Genomic DNA, 22,545 nt, shown 5'->3' on the forward strand with positions numbered 1-22,545 from the left:
TTCACTGTCTTGTTTTCATATTCAGGAGAAATTTGTAATATGTCGAGATCAAGCGAGACCCAGATTGACCAATGTTTTATTTAAGCTCATGTAGATAATACATCCATTCCAAACCATTGTAGAAAGTAAAACATCAGTTATAACGCTTTAGATTCATATACTGTAGTCGCGCGTAAAACAATGACCTAAGGTAAGAAACCAGATTGACCTTTGCATTGCCTTCAAATTATGTGTTGACATTTCGAGAAAATAATCTATTACCTCTAGTCTGATCACAATATGATCAAGATACTCCAGCTTGGGTAAAATACTGTATGATCTAATGGCAACAGAACAGTAAATTTGGCATGAGCGCTGCAATGAAACAAACCATGCCTCTTCAATAAATAATAGTTCTCGGACACTGCTGAAACACCAAACTTATATCCTTAAAAGCTAATGGCTAAAGACTTGTGTACCATTTATTGTGGTTGTAAAAGCTGTTATAAAATGAACAGGTATGCCAACTTTACTCATTATTTACAACAAATAGCCCTGTCATTAGACTAATAACACAAACATACTGTATCTACAGGTAATGCACACAGCAATTAAGATTCTGGCTATGAAGTATGTAGTACAGCAGGCAAAATAACTGATATCTAAGGAATAAGGCCAGTATGGGAATCACATGTGACAACTTACAGAAAATTACTTATTTTCAACTGAAAATCCCAACACAACCACCATATGAACTACATAAAAGCAGTTTACGTGTTTGGCCCATTCCCAGAAACCACCCCACCCTCCAAATAATTTAGTATCCACAGTAGCCTGAACAGTGTTAACCATTAATACAATAATTCAAATAAGTCATATGTGTCCCTGCATGACCACGGAATGGAAATCACAACTCAAAAGTAACATACTGCTTTTTCTCACATTATGGAATTGGAACATTTCTGTTTCTGAGTCACCCGAAAAAGAAAGAAAACAACAACGGCAAATTGGAATGTGTTGCTGTGTTGTTTCTATTGACGAAATATCAAAAAAAGTTGCATCTTGAAAAAAAAAGAAGAAATTCACACACAATTGATAAATGTCTGATTCAATTTACTCCTGTTGGGGGTTTTAGCTGCGTTCCCATTATGGCTGGCCACACCACCACAGCTCTCATCCTGTGTTCTCTGTTCCGTGGTGGGTGTCTCTCCATTTCATTTGACAAAGTCTTTCCATGTGTGTCCCTGTTACTGCTACTAACCCTGATGCCGTTGTCACTCGAAAAAGGAAATTACACCAACTTCTTGGCCTCAAAGAAGCTCTTAAGGTGTTTCATCTGCCAGATTCCGGTGACAATGAGGATGAGCGTCTGGGCGATGGACCACCACAGCACACGCTGGTTGGTGCTCTCGCTCGTCATACGGAAGCGCTCCTCTCGATACTACAGGTCAGGAGGACACAAACACATCATGTTCACAATAAAGTGGTGAAACTGCTAGAGGCCAACTGATGCCAGATTTTTGGGTCCAATGCCGATCCCCCCACATATACCACCCACACACACACACACACACACACACACACACACACACACACACACACACACACACACACACACACACACACACACACACACACACAATATGAAAATAACATTCAACTTTAATTAGTCAACTGAAAAACACAAAAATGGCCGATCTGCAAGCTTACAACACATTTGTTGCGAGGCATTGTGAGCTTATGGATCTGCTATTTTGGAAAACGTTCGCCTCAGAATCATAATTAATTGTCATCATATCGAGGTACAACAAAAAATAACATGCCCAAAATAAGTAGGCCAGGTTGAAAGTGGTTATGAAACAGGATCTTGGCTTCATAATTGTTGATACCAATATATCAGTCTGGCTCTAGAAACTGCAGTCATTGGCAACACAGTAGCAGTAGCTCCTCCAGTACTGCCTCACATTGAGACACATTAGTCTCCACGTGATTTTTACTCGTTAGATAAAGGTTAAATGAAAAAAAATATATATATATATATATATTGACACATAGGTTTGAAGTTTACAAATAATTTAGATAGCTGCAGAGCAACATATACTGTATACAAGACATTGAAAATGAACTACCACACATACTTCTATGTCTTTCAGCCACTCACCCGCTGATAGTTTTGCTCCTTCTGGATCTGTTCAACTTGGTCCAGCAGCTGCCGCACTCTCAGCTGTAGCTCAGTGAGTTTGTCTTTTGCCGCAATCTCAGGGTAGTTGTTGGTATGTTCTCCAACCTGAATATCTAGATGCACTCTCTGCAACAACATGTACCTTTTATGTAGCTTATTTGTCATACAAAAATCTTTTATTGCATTAGCCAATAACATTGCAGTTACATATTCCTGTCAAGTTTGGGGTAGAAATGTCACTCATACCAACTTTCCTCCTGCAAACAGAGCCATCTTGGTGGAGTTAGAGTGCAGACAAATCTGATGTTCTCCAGGGGTGTGGGAGGTGAAGGTGAACCGCCCATCTGATCCGTACTGACGAGAAAGAATGATCTGTAAAAGGTAAAAAGAGAGGGAGCCATTATAAAAATAAAAATAAATAAAAAATGTGTGTGTGTTATTGTCGGTTTTGTTAATCTTATTCTTCTCACCTTGGCATCTGGGTCCTTAATCTCGACATGCATCCCAAGACCAGGGGTGGCTGGGAGGAAGGAACCTGTCTGCTTGTCCCACAGCTGGGTTCTGTACTTCCCTATCAGACACAGATGGAAGTTCATGGAGCCACACAAATGCATGACATTATATGAACTAATAATGATCCAAAGCAAGGCCATGAAGAAACAATAAGGAGATCATATGGGGATTTTTTTTTTAATGCCAGGAAGAGCTCAATAGCAAATGTAACATAGCAACTAAGCAAAGTCTTGTGGAATTAAAAAATAATTACCCGGCTCGAGCAACAATTTGTTTAAGCCTCTTCAATTAAGCCAGGGGTCTTCAACGGGGGGTCCGGGACCCCTATGGAGTTACTACAGGGGGGCCGCCAAATCTTTATGTGATAAGAACTTTTTTTTAAAAACATTAACCACATCTATCTAAAAAAATCTGCAATACAATTCTATAGTGGGGGTCCCTGCTTCATCTCTCTCTCTCTCTCTCTCTCTCAGCTAAGGGGTCCTTGGCCTGTAAAACATTGAAAACCGCTGAACTATGGAACAAAAGTCGTTGCACCTGTCTGTCCCCTTATTACTGAGCAGGATGTGTGGGCGGTGCACACACCTGTTCCACTACGTAGGCCCTGTCTGACTTTCTGCTTGGCTGTTATCCTCTGGCAGCTAGATAGGCTTACTCATTCTTAAAAACACACAAAAATAGCAGATCTCCAAGCTCAAAACGCGTCGCACCGGCAATCCGTTATGCTCTCGGAGATCGAATACTTTCAACACACCGACACCCGGCACGCAACGAACTATAAATCAGGGCTTTAGCCTCGGGAAGCTAGCTTGGCTTCCCCATTGTGAAACAACACGTAGCTTACCAATGACCATGGTCTCATCTGGAATCTCCTCAATGAAGCATTTCTTCTCAGTCTCTCCTATGTGGAAATAGAGCGCGTGACTTGGACATATCCAAGCGAACATTAAGGAGATCAACCCCGCAGAGATCATCATCATCTTGTAGCCTGGTGTTCTTCTCTGGTCCGCTCTCTAACCTCCTCGCGTCACCACCAGACCCGGTGGAAAGCCTGCCTGGGTTCTAATTACTGCTCAGTGCTCAGATCCGGTCTACAGCTCACCTGCTATATCCGCTCATTTCAGCATACAAATTCATGCACGCACACAGGCCCGTTTCCGTATCCTCTCTAAATCGGAACTGTAAACTGCAACGGGAACTGATCCCAGTCTAGTCAACTCACAACTAGTGTTGCCAGGTTTCGTGAAAGAAATAAGCAACCAGGTCTAGGAAAACAAGCCCTAAAATAATCAACTTAGGCCACATGAGCACTTTTAAACCGATGCGATGCGTGGTGAGCTTGAAGATCTGCTATAAACATTCTAACAACACAAATGCTCCCTGGCACAAAACATTTCCATGAAAATATTTGAGAACCACTGGTTTGAATAATAAAAAAACAAATTGGATGCAAGCCTAAATGAGCAACTGCACTTTATAAACAAGCCCAAAAAAGTGCACCTACCAATTTTTACAATCAACTTTACAGAAAAAGAAGCCCAAAGTCGCTTATAATAAGCCGAGATGGCAACACTGCTCACAACTCACATCAGCGGAGGAAGGCAAGGGCTGCGTGAGTGACGTCATCTCCCCACTGTGCGGAAGAAGGAAGGAAGGGGAATTCCTGAGCTCACAACAAACTGAATCAGGGTTGTTTATTTCCAAAGGCTAGCGCACGCACACACGGAGGAATGTTTCTGTGACATGATGAGCGAAATGCCCGCCGGAGATAACCTACATTTCGTTCACTTGGACCGCTGTTCGTGACACTCGCCGTGGGTCTCAAATAGCAGCATATCGGGTGCTAACTGGCTAGCTAAGCAGCTAGGTGACGTTAGCTGGCTACGTAGCTAAGCTAAAGTGGACTGTGGGGGACTGACTGCTACTCTACCTGGTTGTTTGAAAGAAGCAGAAGGGGGTAAGGGGCTGTTTGTACATGGTCTATATAGCCTAGCGTTTTTGGTTGACAGTTGATTATTTATTTATAAATTATTACGTCGATATGATTAACGTTAACAGTTCCAGCGACGTCAGATTTTATTATGACAGCTGCTGACATTACGAGATCATCCGTCCTACCATCAGGATTAAAATGACGTTTTGGCAGTGGAGACTGAGAACAGGCCTTTGTGTGAAGAATACTGTGTTCCTGGGCTGAGCTGAGTGCTCAGCCTCATGGTATCTGGAGAGGATGACGTCATGGTTTTTTTCTCCTTCCACTGATAAGCAGCTCCTTTGGATTCATGCTGTTGTGTCAGCAGGCGGCTCAAAGAACCTCTTTAATAAAACCGGTTTACAAGAAGTCCAGTACCTTTCCTCAAAGAGAAAGTTAAAGATGGCATGCATTGTGTATCTAAACTGAAAGTGAAAGTAACATGGATTGTTGGTGTTGGGCCTATACATGGGCAGTAGTAATAACACTGATGTCAGAGACTAATAATGGTGATCTGTGTGTGTTATAGGGATGGTGCAGCCCCAACCAGATGGCCCCATGCAATTTGACATGGCTGGAGAGGAGGGTGGAGGGGCCCTCAGGGTACCACCAGAGCTGGCTGCCAATGAAGTGGTAACTAGATTACTGGACGATAACCAGCAACTTAGAGGTAACGCATAATATTCACGTTGGTCAGAAGTGGCTATTAAGATGAATTATTTGTGTGTAAATGCACTTTGTTAACTCTGAAATTATGTCTCTGTATCATCTACCTGTCTTATCTAATGTTTTTTACTGACTTTCTCATTACCTACCTCCTGCTCCACCCCAGAGGCTCTGCGGTGCAGCAACCTTGCACTGCGTCAGCGTTGTGAAGAGATGGAGGGCTGGCAGCGTAGGACAAGAGAAGAAAGGGAGTTTCTCAGCTGTCGCTTCCAGGAGGCCAGGGCGCTGGTGGAGAGGCTTGCCCAGGAGAACCACTCCCTCCAGGGGCTGGTGAATGGGCCCAGCTCCTCCTCAAGCCACAGCTCCAGCCAGACTGAAGAGCAACAGGCGCGCCTGGCAAGGAACGGCCCTGCACCACAGGTTACACCGACCCCATATCAGTTCACAATCATGACCACTTCTCTTCTCATCTTCCTGTTTTTCTTCCTTCACCTGATACACATGTGATATAGTGTTAACTTAGTTTTGTCTTTGTTATTGTTTCTTGCAGACTCTAGATCAGCGGGAGAGGAAGCGAGTAGAGGAGATGGATCAACACACTCAGACCCTGCCACCACGAAGCCTGGTAAGACAAGTGTCCTGTTCATCTTTTAAGGTCTTTGCTCCCATCATGCCGCACTCAAGCATATTTGAGTACTTTGAGTTTGTTTGTGTGTTATGTAACTGGCATGTTTGTGTGTCTAGGATGTTGTGAGCATGCATAGCTCCTTGAGTAGTCCCCTCCCCACTCCCCCCACCTCACTCACAGAGATCTGGGGAGAGGGGTGGGACAGGAAAACCAGCCAGGTGAGACAAGTGTCCTGTCCATCTTTTAAGGTCTTTGCTCCCATCATGCCGCACTCAAGCATATTTGAGTACTTTGAGTTTGTTTGTGTGTTATGTAACTAGCATGTTTGTGTGTCTAGGATGATTCGAGCATGTATAGCTCCTTGAGTAGTCCCCTCCCCACTCCCCCCACCTCACTCACAGAGCTCTGGGGAGAGGGGTGGGACAGGAAAACCAGCCAGGTGAGGCCTCCTCCTCAATACCAATTAACACCAATCACCATCCTACCTCTTAATAGTCAGAGCCTTGCCCCCTAAGTTTGTTTGTGTGTTATGTAACTGGCATATTTGTGTGTCTAGGATGATGCGAGCATGCATTGCTCCTTGAGTAGTCCCCTCCCCACTCCCCCCACCTCACTCACAGAGGCCTGGGGAGAGGGGAGGGACAGGAAAACCAGCCAGGTGAGGCCTCCTCCTCAATACCAATTAACACCAATCACCATCCTACCTCTTAATAGTCAGAGCCTTGCCCCCTGATGATTTTTCCTCGTATTTTAGACACGGTTGTCCACACAGCATACCTGTTAATTTCAGTTGATGTCCCAGCTTTCACTTTTCTTCACTTTGGTTTGTGTCCTCACCGCCCTCTCTAAAATACTACTGGCACCCTCTTCACTGTTTTTTGTTGTTTGTCCTCCAGGTCGGGTGTCAATAAAACGAAATGATCATCAGCACTCACTCAAGTCCTTTTTCGGTTCTTTTATTGTTTGGCACAGATACATTTTGTCCGGAGCCTTTCTCCGGCCAAAATGTAATGATCCATTTCATCCCTTTGGAGTTACAGGGGGAGTCTAACCCTTCATATCAACACTTCTGGCTGTATGCCATTACACACTAATGGGAGAAATGAATGCTCATGGCAATTAACTCATTCCCTGCCTAGGACGACTAAAACGACTTCTGTCCCATAAGCCCCGTCTGCCTAGAACGACTAAAACGACTTTACATTTAAAAAAAAAACAAAGACCAAGGAGATATGATTTTTCAAAGATCTTGACTCCCATCCACTTCCTTGTTAACTTAAAACTTGAAATTGTTGTATCTCGGCTCCTGAGTACTATTTTTTCAATTAAAAATCTCTGGCAGTGGGCAAATGCAACAAAAAAAAAAGTTCTGGCAGTGAATGAGTTAAAAACAACGTCTTAGGCTTTCAACACTTGAGAATTGTGACAAAGATGTAATGCCATATGGCTGCCTCAGTGCATTCAATATTTATTTGATGCTCCCCTTCCCCATAGCCCACGGAAGGAGGAAACGAATTCCTGCAGTTGCTGAAGAGCCACAAAGAAAAGATGGAAGAGGGGATGAGGGAGCTGAGGAGGAAGAATGAGGAACTGGAGAAAGAAAGGGAGGAAGGAGAGCGAGACAAAGACTTAATGCGTCGTAACATTGACCAGCTCAGAGCCAAACTGGCCCAGGCACAGGTAGCCCTCTCATTTTAAACATGTCCTAACAGATGTGGCCATCATACAAGCGTCACTGTTTCTATCCACCCTGCAGTGTTCAAAGAACTATCTGTAATTGTCTAGTGAGCTTGTATGTAAAAAGATTATTCAGATTTGTTTTTGTGTTAATGAAGTGTAGATCCCGACTGGTGCCAGATTTCTGAGTCCGATGCCAATCCCAATTTTGGAGACTCCTAGCGGAGCCCCCTGATAACCGATGTTTTTTCACTTTGAAAAACGTATATATTAACAACATTTTCAACCAGACTAATAATTATACTTATATATATATATATATATATATATAAATCAGGACACATCAGCTGCATAACTGATGTAATCAAAAAGTCAAATAATGGCTGATATATCGGCTAGACCGATATATCAGTCTGGCTCTAGACTAGTTAAGGGATTAAACAGAATTATAACATTATTTTAATGCTGTAAGACCAGCTGACAGTCTGTGATCATAGGGTTTCTTTTATATAAATCTGTTCATTAGGCATGCAGTGTTAAAGAAGAGGCAGTACAACATCGTTCAGAGGCGCAGCACTCTTCCGACAGGTATGACATGATTTACTCCCAAATGCTGAATGCTGCCAACTGTTTGTGTCATGCTAACTGCACTAATCTGCTTTCTCCTCTTTCACTACTTCAGCAGCCACGGCAAACAGTACTGCTTTTTAAATCTCAATTATGTGGATATCTACAGACTTTTTCCTCTCTGTCAACTAAGTACAACAGCATGCTTTTTTTCTTGTCGTTTATGTGTTTCTTTTCACGTAGTAAATCTGAGATGTTTCTCCCTCCTTCTGTCTTCCTCTTTCCTCCTCCCAGCTCTAACCTGGCTAAACTCACAGAACAGCTCCAGGCCACGCAGGGCAGGTGAGCCCGTGGCTCTCTGTTGCTGCCTGTCTCTCACTGTCTTAAGTGTATCTGCCTGCTTTCTCTCTAATGCTGTGCCATTTTGTGCTTCTAGCTCTGTTGCTTCTTGGCTGTGTCTAATTTTAACTTTTCTTTTAAAATATTTGTTTTGTGTTTGTTAAAAGTTTTTCCGGACCCTGGGGGGGTCAGACTATAATATTCAATGGGGACTAACTCCCCATAGGTGAAACACCTAGAGTATGTGCGACATTACTTTTCCCTGCTGCAAAATGCTTTTCGATGGCTGCAATTAAACACAAAATGTGTACACATATGCTTCTCCATTATCCCACAGTGATGTGCAGGCATTTCATATTTCACTGGGAAAGTTCATTCTAATCAAATGGCCCATCAATTAGTCTAACTGGACGAAAAGCTGCCATGGTTTTATAACTGACAAAACAGAGACAGTTTCTTTGGACCAATTTAGTGATGTGTTTCCCCAGTGATGTCTGTGTAATTTAATTAGTCCCCCATTCCTTCTCCATAAATCCACAATTATGTTTTGCTATTTATTTTTGAAGCCATCCGCTCACCTGGAACAAGACATTTTGAGACCATTAGATTTGGTGCCAATATAGTACAGTAATTTTTTTTTAATTGAATACAGTTTGCAAAACAAAGGCACGGTGGCACAGATTTATACAAAAGAATGCTTAAAGGATAACCCAAATAAGCCCAGGGCTTGTTCCCATAAGGGTCCTGTCTGTGTATTCAATTCAATTCATCGAGACCTAAGCGATAACTCTAGGTCAGGGGTGTCAAACTCATTTCGGGTTAAGGACCGCATTGGACGAAAGGTGACTTGATGAGGACCGCGACCAGTTGCGGACGGCATGCGCGCTGGCTTGCGCACGTTTATGTAGACAGCTCTCACTTGGCTTTGTTTGGCTAAACAACTTTTTTTTTAATGCAGACCTGCTTCCAATAATTAGTGATGAACAATAATGGAATATTCAGAAAATATCAGTGAATCGCAATAATACGACTAATGCTTAAATAAAAACAAAGGTTGTTGTTAAAATTAAACCTTTTTAATTATTTTTCAAAAATAGCCAGAATGGAATATTTACATGGGTAGCCAGAAATGAATTTCATCTCGGTCTTGTTTTCGTTTGCCCTTTCCAGACACCTGAATATTAGGGACCAGTTTTTGAGAAGTTAAGATAATATAATTTACATGTCTAATGTGTCACCTGTGAGTGCAGTTTGTATACTGCAGGTATGCGTCTTTTCATAGCCTGTGTGTGTGTGTGTGTGTGTGTGTGAGAGAGACGGGGAGACGAGAGCGATTACATTGTGAATTGAGTTTTGTAACTCTAGAAATGATCTGAACAAATGAGTGGATTACACAACTTTTTACCATGCTCTTCTTATTTGTAAAAAAAAACAACAGCGTAGCTCAGTAAGGGAATTTAATCTTAACGTTTGAGCAGTAAAAATCCTTGCCTGTCCGTGTTATTCCTGTGTGAGCAACACGTGCCTGCAAAGAGTTGTTGAATAGACTGCAAGGCGCAAGTCTCCTTAACAAGGTGTTAATAAGCCTCAAGCAGCGTATTTTGATCTCACAGCTGGGATAAAGACATTGATGGCCCAGGACAGTCAGCGGGGGGTTGGGGGAGAAGTGTAGACCTTAGGGGCTGTATTTCCTTTTTTGAAAATCATGTCACGGGCCGCATTGGAACAATCCGCGGGCGCATCTTGCCTGCTGGCCGCGATTTGACACCCGTGCTCTAGGTTATGGCATTTTTCTTCGTTCTACAGTTTAGAAATGGGAAGGCAATATATTTGTGGTTTGTAACATATGTAAAGCGAATTAGTTTCACATTTCAGACCTACTAAAGTCCTTAAATTACACTCATCAGCTGACCGTGCAGGATATCATCCACAATTTCTCCAACAAAGTACCCCAATACATGCATCTTAAAGGACAATACATCTCCAGGGTCCGGCTGAAAGCTTGCCGACTGTGACTAGTTTCCCCCCTGTGCATGGTTTGACATTTGCTAACTATTTACGCTTTGCCTGAGTAGAGTATGAAGGTGAATTAATTGATAAAAGTTCACTGATTATTATCCACTTTATTTTGCCCTAGAATTCTACAGTTGAGGGTAATTGAAATTTGGAATACTCTGTCATCTTAACTCTAGGCCAAGCCAATCTGAACAGGGTTTCTCTGATATGTATTTCTGTATCTCCCCACAAAAGGAGACCAATCATCATTAAACAGAAACTTAACAGTGCCTGCACTGTCAGGTTGTGCACGCTGCGCGCGCGTGCATGTACGTGGGCCTCACGTGAAACTCCCGCGGGGAGGCCCCGCGTATCTGCGTTACGCCACTGAGTACATGCACACCACAAAACGTCACTGATTGTAAACAGCTCATTGCGTCCCTGGTTTATAACGCCGCTAAACACGCGGCAGCAAAGAACACACACAACCCAACAATTTGTTCACTAAGTACACACCTATTTTCGTATCATTTGTATTGTTTGAAGTGCAGTTTACGTTGCTGAAGTGTGTGTTTATGTAGGTATCGGGAGCTGGAGGAGAAGCTGGATTACCTCCAGAAGAGCTCAGCTCAGCGGGACCGAACTGAGGCTCTACTCAAACAGAAGGACAAAGACTGTGCCCAGGCATGTATATGACTTAAAGCTACAGTCCAGGACTTATTTTAATGTACGGTATAAAACGTTATTTTAAATCTGTATCTTTTTTTTTTTTTCACTTAAATTTTATTACGTTTTCAAAAACAAAAACATATAAAATAAAAAGACAAACAAACAATAGACATCACACATGTTGCCAAACATCATCTTATATAATAATAAAATAAAATAGAATAGAAGGAGGGTACAGGTGCTGTTCAATGTTAATAAATGATAGTACATGAAAACTGAAAAAAAATGTTGTTCAAAAGGTTTTAGCTCGTTCAATTCTTACAAACATTTTCATTCATATCATCTCACACATAGTACCTTCTCCCTCGATCGTCAGAAAAAAAATACATATATACACATATATGAACATATATATATATTTAAGAAGTCATTCGTTGTGTATATACAGTATATGAGTATGTATGTCATGGGTTAAAGGAGAATACCGGACAAATCAAGTGCCGCCCCCGACGTCTCGCCACCCACCGACCGACGTGAAAAGCGGCGCCCCCCCCCCCCCCATAGACTCCCGCGTCGCCACTCCCCAAACCCCCTCCGCCGTCAGAACGGGAGCGCGCGGGCCAGGGAGACCCGCCCACTGCAACCGAGGCAAAGCCGCCCCCCGCTCGTCCCCGCGGAGTCCCACGACAGCCAAACGCGCGCCGAAATGCCCCGCGAGGCCACCGCCAACGGCGAACGAGTCAACACCGGCCGCCCGCCTCCAGAACCCGGCAACACGAGTTGCCAGGCTCTGGAAAGAAACAAGCATCCAGTGCCAAATCGCCCGCCACCAACGGCGGCCCCGCAGGACACCCCAACGCACGCCCGACCACCACGAGACCCCACAAAGACGAGCAGAAGAGAGAAAAACAACCCCGCCCCGGCCACAACAGACGAATCCCCCCGACCCACGCGCCCCCACCCCGACTTAAATCTGTATCTTAACTCATTCACTGCCAGAACTTTATTTTTTTTGCGTTTGCCCACTGCCAGAGATTTTTAATTGAAAAAAAAAAGTACTCAGGAGCCGAGATACAAAATGTTTAAGTTTTAAGTTAACAAGGAAGTGGATGGGAGTCTAGATCTTCAACAAATCATATCTCCTTGGTCTTTGGGTTAAAAAAAAAAATAAAAAAATAAGAAGAAAAAAAATAAGAAAAAAAAAAGTTTTTTTTTTTTTTTGAAAAAAATAAAAGTCGTTTTAGTCGTTCTTGGCAGAGGGGGTTAAAGGACAAAAGTCGTTTTAGTCGTTCTAGGCAGGGAATGAGTTAATACAAAATGACTAGCACATCTGCAGTGGTTGGAATCCAGTTGCCTTTCTTTATTACACGTCTGTGCACACAGATTTATAGCTTTTTTTTGGTATCTTATCAACCAGTTCAATCGTTGGTAGCAAAATATAAAATATACGGAACCCAAATGAAGAGATGAAACTCTTGACCTAAAAATGAAACAGACTTTGACGCCGAACACAGAATACAACCATTAAATACATTGTTGTGATTTTGAAGGGACTTCTCCTCCTAGTGTCGTCGCTTCTGTCCTCCCACAGTGTAGGTGGTCCGTTCAGAGGAAAACACAGGTTGACATGTTCATGTGCCTGGGACCTATGGTTCCACAGGCAATCCGCTAGGTCAGAGTGCCTTGGTCAAAATAAGCTTACTAATCTGAAAGTTCTCAATAATACAAATAAGAAGGACAGGGCGTTCAGTCGGTGTGTTAAGGCAGTGTCAGACAGTGACAAAATAGCTAGATTATAATGTCTCCATGATTTAAATACATGGTCAATATGTCACAGTCTAGTGTAAACACATTTTCATGTCCCTGAATGACATGTGTTTGAGAGGTGAACCTGACTTACATTAATAGTTTAATAAAAAGGAACTAAAGAAAATATCATCAAAACATAAACAACTCTCTCATCACAGATGCTCCGCCATCTATATTGTAATTTGGACAACATTGCAATTCTTTCTCTACATTAATAGAGGGAAAGGGCAAACATAAACTTACGGACTGTAGCTTTAAAAGCTCTTTTCAGAAGGACGTATTTTTTCAACACTTCGTTTTTCCTCACAGCCCAAAACTGATTTTCCAGGGTATTGGGTATAAAGACAATGACAACCTACTGCATGGTTGTGCTAAATGGTGTTTCTTGTGATATGATTTGTAATGTACGTATCAAAGCTCAGTGTTTCCCCTAGCCAGAAGCTGAAGGTGGGGGAGGAATGCAAAAAAAATTGGGTTGGGAAACATTTGGGGTTCTCAGAATGCATATTTATGCTCAAACACAAAGTCTTATATTTTATATAGTACATGTGCACTCACTGTAATAATCTGTATAGTTTACATATGAATTGTCTCCAGATTTAGGAAAATATACTTTAATTAGACAAAAGTATAGACAAAAGTATACAAATCAGTCAGTCACACATCAACAACTACTGATGGCACCCTGCTTGAGAGCATTTGAGCATTATATCAATGCAGTTGATATAATTTTTTCTGTAATCTTTACAGAAAAAAATCATACTGTGGCGGTCGGATTTAAGGGGTGGCGGCCCGCCACTGCTTAATGCATATAGGGGAAACACTGAAGCTGTTTTTATATAATTATATATTTTTTGCAGTTGTTAGGCAATATTGGAGTTAGTTCCATGCCTCTGCTGGCAACAGCCATGGCATTATGTTTCTGAGTTGTCCATCCGTCCATCAGTCCCAACATTGTGAACGTGATATCTCAGGAATACTTGGCACAAACGTCCACTTGGACTCAGGGATGAACTTATTAGTAGGTTAGGGTTAGGTAGTAGGTGGTCAAAGGTCAAGTTCACTGTTACCTCATGTCTGTTCCAAACTTGTGAACGCGATATCTTAATTATACCTTGAGAGAATTTCATTACATTTAGCACAAACGTCCACTTGGACTGAAGGATGAACTGATTAGAAGTAAGTGGTCACTGGTACCTCACAAAACTTTCAAAGTCTTCATTCACTACATATATGAGTCTGTTTAGATACAGATGTAAACAGCAACTGCAATGCTATATTTCTTTTTTTTTTTATGGCTGTGAAATGTGCCTCTGCTAACCTAAGCTTTAAAATGTATATTTAGACTTTTTAGAATGCATGACATTCTGTTGGGCAGGATACTAGTTCCTAATCGGCAACACGAGGCAATTTGAATCACCTTTCGAAACTCCTTTGAAAAACATCCATGGCATAAAAGAAACATGCAAATAGAAGGGAATCCGGGATACAGTCGTGGTTAGCTATGTGTGTGATTTAACTCTTCACCCTTTATGTACTGCAGCTGGCCAAGGACTGTGAGGCTCTGAAAGCCCAAGCAACATCTTTATTAGGAGAGCTGAAAGAGAGACAGAGTTGCCTGGAGAAGAGTGAGCATGAACGCAAAATAATGGAGGAAAAGTGAGTATCAAGTAACTCTGCAGATCTATTGAAGTACGGCTCTGGGTACAGTAAATTTCTCATTGTTAATTTATCCATTTGTAAAGCTGAAAGTGTACAAATGTAACCGTACACTCTCACATTTAAATAAACACTCTGTATTTGACAGTGTGCAGGTCTATGGGTATTTTAGTCACTTTTGGATGTTGTGTATGAAGTGTTTTGCTGTCTGTGCATGTCTATGGGTGCATTTGGAAATACGCTCTGAGAATCTGCTCCTATTTCAGAGCGCTCTGGTTTTGGCATCATAGAATGCTCTGATATCAGCTCATTTATGAACGTTCCGAGGAGATACTCATGAACTAATATTGCCATCTTCATCTTTTAAAATTAATTAAATTATTACCTGTTTTATTGCCTGTAGATGCATGTTGAATACTGTCTAGACTCTAGAGCACCAAACTTTCTCCTCCATTGGTCAGATGCTCGGGATAACCCAGCTTTTTTAAGTCAAAGTCAGTGTGCATACTAAGTGCTCTGGGAGCACAGCATTCTGAATCTTCCAATGGCAACGCACCTACCGCTCTGAATTACCCAACGACCAGAGAGTATTCCAGTGCTCTCAGAGTGTATTTCCCAACGCACCCTATATTTGCCTGTGCATATGTCACTACATATCTATTTGATATATATATATATATATATATATTTTTTTTTTTGTATGCAGGCTGTGTAGTAAGATGGAGGCCCTGCAGATAGCAGAACGGGAGCTGGAACAGCAGCGAAAGCAGCATAACGTGGCTGTGGACAAACTGCTTCTGCAGACTCAGAGCTTAGAGACTGCACTCAAAACAGAACGGCATGTCGTCACAGAGGAGCGGTGAGCTCACTGAGACGCACAAACACACAGTGTCCTATTTCACAGAATAGCTGTAGAACACATATCCAAATTCCAGAAGAAATATAATTTGGCATCTCTATAACCTTCTCCAATTTCCAATGCCCAAACTCTGCATTGTACCTACCTGCACATAAACATGTACACACACTCTATGTCACACACACACTGTCTGATGTCACACACACATGCACATGCACAGAGGTCCTATATTCAATATATAGCACACAACTTGTTACTTACTGCCAGATTCAACACAAGTAAATATTTATATATATATATTATAATAGTAAATATTATTTACACATTTTTATATTGAATATATATAAATTGTACTAATTTTCAAAGATTAATTTACTGATTTGTATGAATTTTCTAAGTCTGCGCCCTTCATTATTTATGAAAAGTGGTCTGAGGCAGTTCTAAATTAGTTTGCACACACAGTCAGAATTAATTCAAGTAAGAACATATTGATGAATCCCAGAATGTAGCATGAAAACAGATTGTGCGTATTTCATTAATGAATGAGGCCCATTATGTATGTATACTATTTTGCTAAGTCTTGTGCCTGTTTCTTTTCTCTCTTCCAGGAAAAAGCTGACACAGTTGCAGCATGCCTACACGTGTTTGTTTAGGGACTATGACTCCAAACTAAAGAATGAGGTAAAACAAACAATTCTAACTTTCTACCATTTTTCAAAAAAATATTCCTGTCCTAATTGGACTACTGATTTGATATTGTTCTGCCTTTTTTCCTTTCGTTTGCGTGTGTATGTGTTCTCATCTGTGCATTCACAATTTACACAGACATGCATGACATGCACATTGCTGCATGTATACATGCATTGCAGACATTTGACTCCTATAATTGTATTTTCTGGGGGCAAGTGCATGACCCATTTGCAAATTAGCTGCCCTATTCTAAAGCTACAGTCTGAACGTTTTATGTCCGTTGTCTCACTCATCTGAATGAGATAGGTACAGTAATTGTAGTGATGTCCAAAGTACAATAAAGATGGCAGCACATCAAGTGTCAAATCACAAATGCAAATAACTTTATTGACCTCGTCAACCAGTACGTGTCCTACCAGGGAGACGACCTCCAACCACTGCAGATACGGTTGATTATACGGTTATATGATTATTCAATTAATTGAATAATTCAATTAATTTAATAATCAAGAAGCACATTTAAAAAATGTAAATTAAATGTTGTATATATCAATGAATCGACATGATTTTTTTTAAATACATTGATTTATAATTGACTACATTGATTAATCTGATTAGCTTAATCCTATTTTATACTTTGTTCCACAACGGTGTCGTAATTTTTTTTGCAGAAATTGCCGATCTATAAGCATCCCAATGAGATGCGTCGTGAGCTTGTTGATCTGCTATTTTTGCTATATTTACAAAATGTTGAAAGGGAAAAAGTGACATTGAATTTTCTTCCCCCCAAATCGATTGTTGATTATTAAAATTGTTTATCGATTACTTTTTACATTTTTTAGAGTAGCCAATTTTTTTTTCTTCCCCTTTTTCTCCCCAATTTAGTCATTATGCCAATGTATTCCTCCCCACACACATTTCTGTGTAGTCACTGCTTTCGTATCCTACTGACTCACCTGCCAGTGAGGAGCCCCCACCAGGAGGACGTAGAGCCTTCGTCCTACTCCTTCCGCCCAACACTCCCCGCTGACAGGTGCCGCCCCAGTCCGTAGGAGTACGTGCAATGACCAATATCACCCTCCCCGCCCGGCTTCCCTTCCCCAAACACCGGCCAATTGTGTTTGTGTAGACGCTCGACAAAGCCGGATGCACCACGGTGGATTCAAACCCACAACCTCCGTGGTGGTGGGCAGTGACTTTTACCACTGCGCCACCCGAGCGCCGATTTACTTTTTTATAATCAGTTACATTTATTAGTTTGATTAACTGTTTCACCCCTATTTGTGTGTGATTCAGGGGGGAGACCTGTGCAGCAGACTAGAGGAGGCAGAGAGAGCGCTGGCTCTGAAACAGGATCTGATTGATAAACTGAAGGAGGAGGTGGAGCAGCAGAGAGGCTCCCTGGAGACCGTGCCTGTACTCACTGCACAGGTACACAGCTACATGCACACATTTTGGACCATTTTTAGGTTGTGTAGGAACCAGAAGCAAGGTGAGGGTCAAATGTTCCAACAAGTGTAGTAGAATTTGAGAAATGGACATTGTGAGGACAGTTTTATAGTTAAAGAATTTTAGAGTTAGGTTTACAATTGGGAATAGATTCAGGTTGGGGTTTAGCCCTGTTTGGAACCTCTCCCTTCGCTATCATAGCTCCGAGAAGAGGTCCGGCTTCGTAGGCTGCCGGCAGAGTGCGACACCGGCGAACGGTGGTCAATATTGTTTTTACCTTTTTCCGCACATCGTATCCAAAAAGTAAACTTAGTCCCCCCCCCCCCTGCTCAGATGTTTGAAAATAAGTGGTAAAGAAATTTTAAGTGACTCGTTGAAACAAGAGTTTAAATGGCTTTTTTAGTCAGCCTGTGCCATATTTTCCCAATGCAACCTTAACGGGAGCAGTAATGCGCATGCGGACGGGGGTTGACTGGCCACAGGCTGACTAAAAAAGCGATTTAAACGCTTGTTTAAACCCATCGGTAAAATGTTCTTGACCTCTAAAATTTTAAACATCTGAGAGCACCTTTTCTTTTTGGATATGATGTGCGGAAAAAGGTAAGAATCAACAATATTGGCCACTGTTCGCCAGTGTCGCACTCTGCCGGCACCCTACGCAGTGGAACCTCATTTCGGCGCTATACAGCGGAGGCAGAGGTTCCGATTGGAGCTAGTTGGGGTTAGGATTAAGATTAGGCATTTTGAGGTTTGGGTTAGAGTTATGCCTGATTTATACTTAGTTGCGTGCTGGTGTCATGCAAATAGCCATCTTACTAGCTTGTAGATTGGCTATTTTCGGTTTTAGGGTTACAGTTAAAAATTACAAAAGAAAATGTAAAAATGGCCGTAATACAGTGTTTGTGTGTGTGTGTGTGTGTGTGTGTGTGTGTGTGTGTGTGTGTGTGTGTACGTACTCAGGCTGAGATCTACAAGGCAGATTTCTTAGCGGAGCGTGAAGCAAGGGAGAAGCTTCACCAGCGGAAGGAGGAGCTGCAGGATCAGCTGAGCCAGGCCCTGGCTGAGAATGAAAGGCTCAAACAAGAAGGAACGTCTCGGTAAGTGCTGCCTACATGCATCATTCACGCTAAAGATAATTCAGCTCAACTTGTGATTTTAAGTGTAGAAGGATGCACATGTGTACATTTGTCAGTCAGTATGTTAAAAGGACTACTTTGCTGATTGTAGAAATCAGAAACTGTTTACTTGTCATGTGGATTATTACATGGCATGTGAACAAATCTTGGCAGTTTTTCACAGGGTGCCTGGTGGCTCGGCCAATTAGTGCACTGACCGTATGCTCTTTACAGTCGCGAGGACCCTAATTTGAATTTGTTTTCCGTCGTGTCTCCCCTCGCTCTGCCCTCAGTTTTCTGTCTCTGCAGTCTCCTAGCGAAATAAAGTGTAAGATGCCAAACTGGTTTAAAAAAGCATCTCTACACTACAATACATATTAGATAATGATGTCTAAAATCATCATGACTACTGATGTCATGACACGAATAGAAAGTATTAGAATTCTACATCTCACTCCATTGTTTACCTTTTCCTGCTGCTGTTGACCTCGAGGGCCAAATCTCTGCCTGTATGTATCAGTTGCAAGTCAGATTGTAGGTCAGCATCCAGGGCAAATTTATTGTTGTTGTTTCACACCATCATCATGAGCAGGGCTGTGTTCACGTTGTCAGGAATGGCACATCAAATCCAGAATCTTTATTGTCCTGTAAACATTAGTTTTTTGCAGAATGTTAAAGTTAAACATGTGCATGTGCAGTTGTGCACATCACCACATTAACAGATGAAACAAACCCCTTTCACTCATGTACACACTTTAGCCTGATTTATACTTCATTGCTTGCCGGTGTCGCGTGCTGAAAATAGTCAGCCGGCAATTTTTTTGGGGCATTCATCACTGTTGTAAGACGCGGTATAAATTTTCTGAAAAACATATGTTTCTATATAAGTGGTTCTCAAAATGTCAAGGACCCCCAAAATGATATGTATTTGGCCACGGACCCCCATCTCAAAATAGTTTGTTCCAGGAACCCCCAGAAGCAAAGATTTGAGTTACAAGTGTTCGCTTAAAAATGTATATATATTCAAAGATTTGCAAATATGTTCACGATTTTTCAAAAATAGCAGATCTACAAGCTTGTATATCTGCTATTTTTGAATAGCCAAAGAAATCTAAAATGACACAGATACTTTCCCGGTCTTAATGGGTTAAATGGAACATTGTGTGTGTGTGTGTGTGTGTGTGTGTGTGTGTCTGTCAGTGCGCGTATGGAGGAGATGCAGCAGAGACACCTGGAGGACTTCAGAGCCCCACGGCCGCCTCCTCCACAAGGTACACCGCTAAACCCAAATATACGCAAAGAAATACCCACAGTATGTTGTATATTACATGCACACAGAAAACTAGCACAGACCCCTTCATTCGCTGTACACTAATGGAAATGCCTGGCTTTTTTAACCGCATTTCATGTTTGTTGAATATTTAATATTTGACTGGTTCCCATGATTAGGGGTGAAACCATTAATTGGATAATCAGTTGACATAAAATCAAATGTATTTAAAAAGCTGACGCAATTGTTTTAATCAAATGATCCGTTTGTATCTTTTATAATAATATGTGCTACTTACAACTTCACCAAAATGTGAATGCTTGTCTGTTCTATATGATGAATTATTGCATTATTATTATATATTATATTTTTGACTATTGGGAACAAATAATTAGCCATATGTTTGTTTGGATTCAGATGACTTGTGATCAGCAAGTCATCTTATGTTGCTTCATCAGGGGAGGGCACCTGTTAAGCGGGGTGTAGAACTAGGAGAAATAGCACACACATCCACATGCGTTATATCCTCCCGGTTAAATTTCTCACTGTTACGTGAAAAGAAACTGCTTTGACGTCACGTGTATCGGAGGAGACACGTGATTGTCTGTGGTCTCATTAGGACAGTGACCTAAATGTCTGATTTAGGTGTAACCGTTAGCAAGTTGCTCTTCAGTATACCTACATCAAACAGGCTTATTATTAATTTAATTATCTGCAGCTGTCATTACCCTGCTATGACACATAGAACTATGAAAAGGGTCCCTCGATAACAAGAAATTATCAATCAATGATTATTTTTTATAATCGATGGACCCTTGTCCTTTTCTGATATTCTTAAACCAACGTTTTATGGACATACTTATGTTTTATGTCTTAATCACATCTCTCTGTATTTTTCTGGCTCTCCCCACTTTACCTTCAACCTATGTGTTCTCTGGAGCAGCTTTCAACACGGCGCCCCCTCCCTCTTCGTTTCGCAGTCAGGGTCTTCCCCCAGGCGGGGCTGGGGCTGAGGAGCTGCCCGACTATCGCTGTCCCAAGTGCCAATACCAGGCTCCAGATATGGACACACTTCAGATACATGTCATGGACTGCATACAGTAGCACACAAGCATGGTGCAACCCATGTTTACGCGCGCGCGCGCGCGCACACACACACACACACACACTCACACTCACACACACTCTCACACACACACAGATAAATACACGTTCATTGTCCAATGTGTGACCACAAAGCTCATGGCACAAACAAACAGACGTTATCTCTTCCTTACATAACAGCTCCCAAAAGGATGGAATCAATACAATGGCAATCGGATGGAAAACTGAGGCGCCTACAACACGCAAAATAAAGTCAATCAATTAATCAATTAGTCAATCCATATGGCAATGTTATCATAGAACTGCTCCATACAGTATATTCTTCATCCTCTGCTACTTTTTCCATGTGTTCTCCTTCCCTTTCGGTCTGTAGCCTTCCTATCATCGCTCCTCTTTTCTTGCCTTCCCCACACCCATCACCCTCTCTCCTCTTTGCCCACATTTATTTGTTTCCATGCCCCTCCCTGTCCTTGCCTCTGAGATGGCAGACTATAAGCTGCCAGTGTGAATGTGTCTTCACTATTGGTGTACGTACATCAGCCAACCACTTGCCTGATCACCTTCTCTTGGCTCTCTCCTCTCCAGTTATGTAGTGGCAGTTGATGTGTGTGTGTGTGTGTGTGTGTGTGTGTGTGTGTGTGTGTGTGGGGGGGGGGGGTATATACTGGAGAGTAGGTGGGTATACTGTGACCCCACTATTCATAATATGACAATATTATGCTGAAGTTGATTACATGATTATTTTCTAGTCCATTCAGGGGTGCACTATTGCCTGCAACAGGGTTAGGGATTGATAAATGCAAAAGAAAATGTGAATAATCTTAGGAGGCTTCGTGAAAAAAAGTATATGGAAAAAATACTGCTGGTTGTAATCATTGCCATTTACATTACCTCAGTATTGTGTGTTATTTCAATGGCCTTTAGAGATGGGTATACTCTATAGAAGTAGAGAAAAAGTAGGAGTTATGTGTTCTGTGCCTGTGTACACCCTGGCAACACCACTGCTTTAATCCCTGATTCCTGAAAGACCTTTTCCCACACAAACCCATATTCTGTCTTTAACTTTGGCACCTGTTTTCCCAGAATGTTTAATTGCACATTCAGTTTCCATCTGTTTGTGTGAATATTGTCTGTAATTATAGATTATTTCGTGCAGAGAATATTGTTTAAAATTGTTGTATTATTCGAGATTTATTAAATAAATATCAATATGAAGCCAATAGATGATGCATTGTTGTGCTTTAATGTCTTCAATGGCATGGATCAAGGCGCTAGGGGGCGCGCTAAAGGAAGCGAGTAGCCTACTATCACAGGGAAGAGACCATTCGGGACGACGTAGGGGAGTGGGTAGGCATCGTAGGCATAGTTCCCCCATTACTTAATGTAATCATCGTACCAACAAA

The 22,545-nt window shown here is 41.8% G+C and overlaps 2 protein-coding genes across 5 annotated transcripts; one reads left to right on the top strand and one right to left on the bottom strand.

Annotated features, from left to right (window-relative positions):
• Nucleotides 1-60: 60 nt before the first annotated feature.
• Nucleotides 61-3,727, bottom strand: tmed4 (transmembrane p24 trafficking protein 4). The gene is made up of 5 exons (XM_080445308.1): nucleotides 3,519-3,727; nucleotides 2,632-2,732; nucleotides 2,408-2,533; nucleotides 2,141-2,287; nucleotides 61-1,420 (listed from the first exon to the last, which is right to left on the bottom strand). Exons 1-5 carry the CDS (start codon nucleotides 3,652-3,654, stop codon nucleotides 1,271-1,273), a joined length of 660 nt encoding a protein of 219 aa, XP_080301434.1. The 5' UTR covers nucleotides 3,655-3,727; the 3' UTR covers nucleotides 61-1,270.
• A 566-nt stretch (nucleotides 3,728-4,293) lies between these two features.
• ikbkg (inhibitor of nuclear factor kappa B kinase regulatory subunit gamma) lies at nucleotides 4,294-22,362 on the top strand. 4 transcript variants are annotated; one of them, XM_080445788.1, is made up of 17 exons: nucleotides 4,294-4,631; nucleotides 5,176-5,316; nucleotides 5,479-5,732; nucleotides 5,863-5,937; nucleotides 6,057-6,158; nucleotides 6,278-6,379; nucleotides 6,497-6,598; nucleotides 7,435-7,620; nucleotides 8,144-8,205; nucleotides 11,100-11,202; nucleotides 14,540-14,655; nucleotides 15,362-15,514; nucleotides 16,123-16,195; nucleotides 17,501-17,635; nucleotides 18,614-18,750; nucleotides 19,969-20,039; nucleotides 20,982-22,362. In XM_080445788.1, the coding sequence occupies exons 2-17, from the start codon at nucleotides 5,178-5,180 to the stop codon at nucleotides 21,140-21,142; spliced, it is 1,971 nt and encodes a 656-aa protein (XP_080301914.1). In that variant the 5' UTR covers nucleotides 4,294-4,631; nucleotides 5,176-5,177; the 3' UTR covers nucleotides 21,143-22,362. The 4 variants fall into 4 exon arrangements, with proteins under 4 accessions (XP_080301914.1, XP_080301915.1, XP_080301916.1 ...); XM_080445789.1 differs by lacking the exon at nucleotides 6,497-6,598; XM_080445790.1 differs by lacking the exons at nucleotides 6,057-6,158; nucleotides 6,278-6,379.
• The last annotated feature ends 183 nt before the right edge of the window (nucleotides 22,363-22,545 follow it).

The sequence above is a fragment of the Gymnoscopelus braueri genome (genome assembly GCF_963280865.1).
Source record: "Gymnoscopelus braueri genome assembly, chromosome: 12".
Lineage (NCBI taxonomy): Eukaryota > Metazoa > Chordata > Actinopteri > Myctophiformes > Myctophidae > Gymnoscopelus > Gymnoscopelus braueri.

Coding starts and splice junctions, on each gene's coding strand:
- ikbkg (XM_080445788.1), top strand. CDS start 5,178: ATGGTGCAGCCCCAACCAGATGGCCCCATGCAATTTGACATGGCTGGA. Junction 6,599..7,434: donor GGGACAGGAAAACCAGCCAG/GTGAGGCCTCCT, acceptor CCTTCCCCATAG/CCCACGGAAGGAGGAAACGA. Junction 16,196..17,500: donor ACTCCAAACTAAAGAATGAG/GTAAAACAAACA, acceptor TGTGTGATTCAG/GGGGGAGACCTGTGCAGCAG.
- tmed4 (XM_080445308.1), bottom strand. CDS start 3,654: ATGATGATGATCTCTGCGGGGTTGATCTCCTTAATGTTCGCTTGGATA. Junction 2,288..2,407: donor TGTTTGCAGGAGGAAAGTTG/GTATGAGTGACA, acceptor ATGTTGTTGCAG/AGAGTGCATCTAGATATTCA. Junction 1,421..2,140: donor AGGAGCAAAACTATCAGCGG/GTGAGTGGCTGA, acceptor CCTGACCTGTAG/TATCGAGAGGAGCGCTTCCG.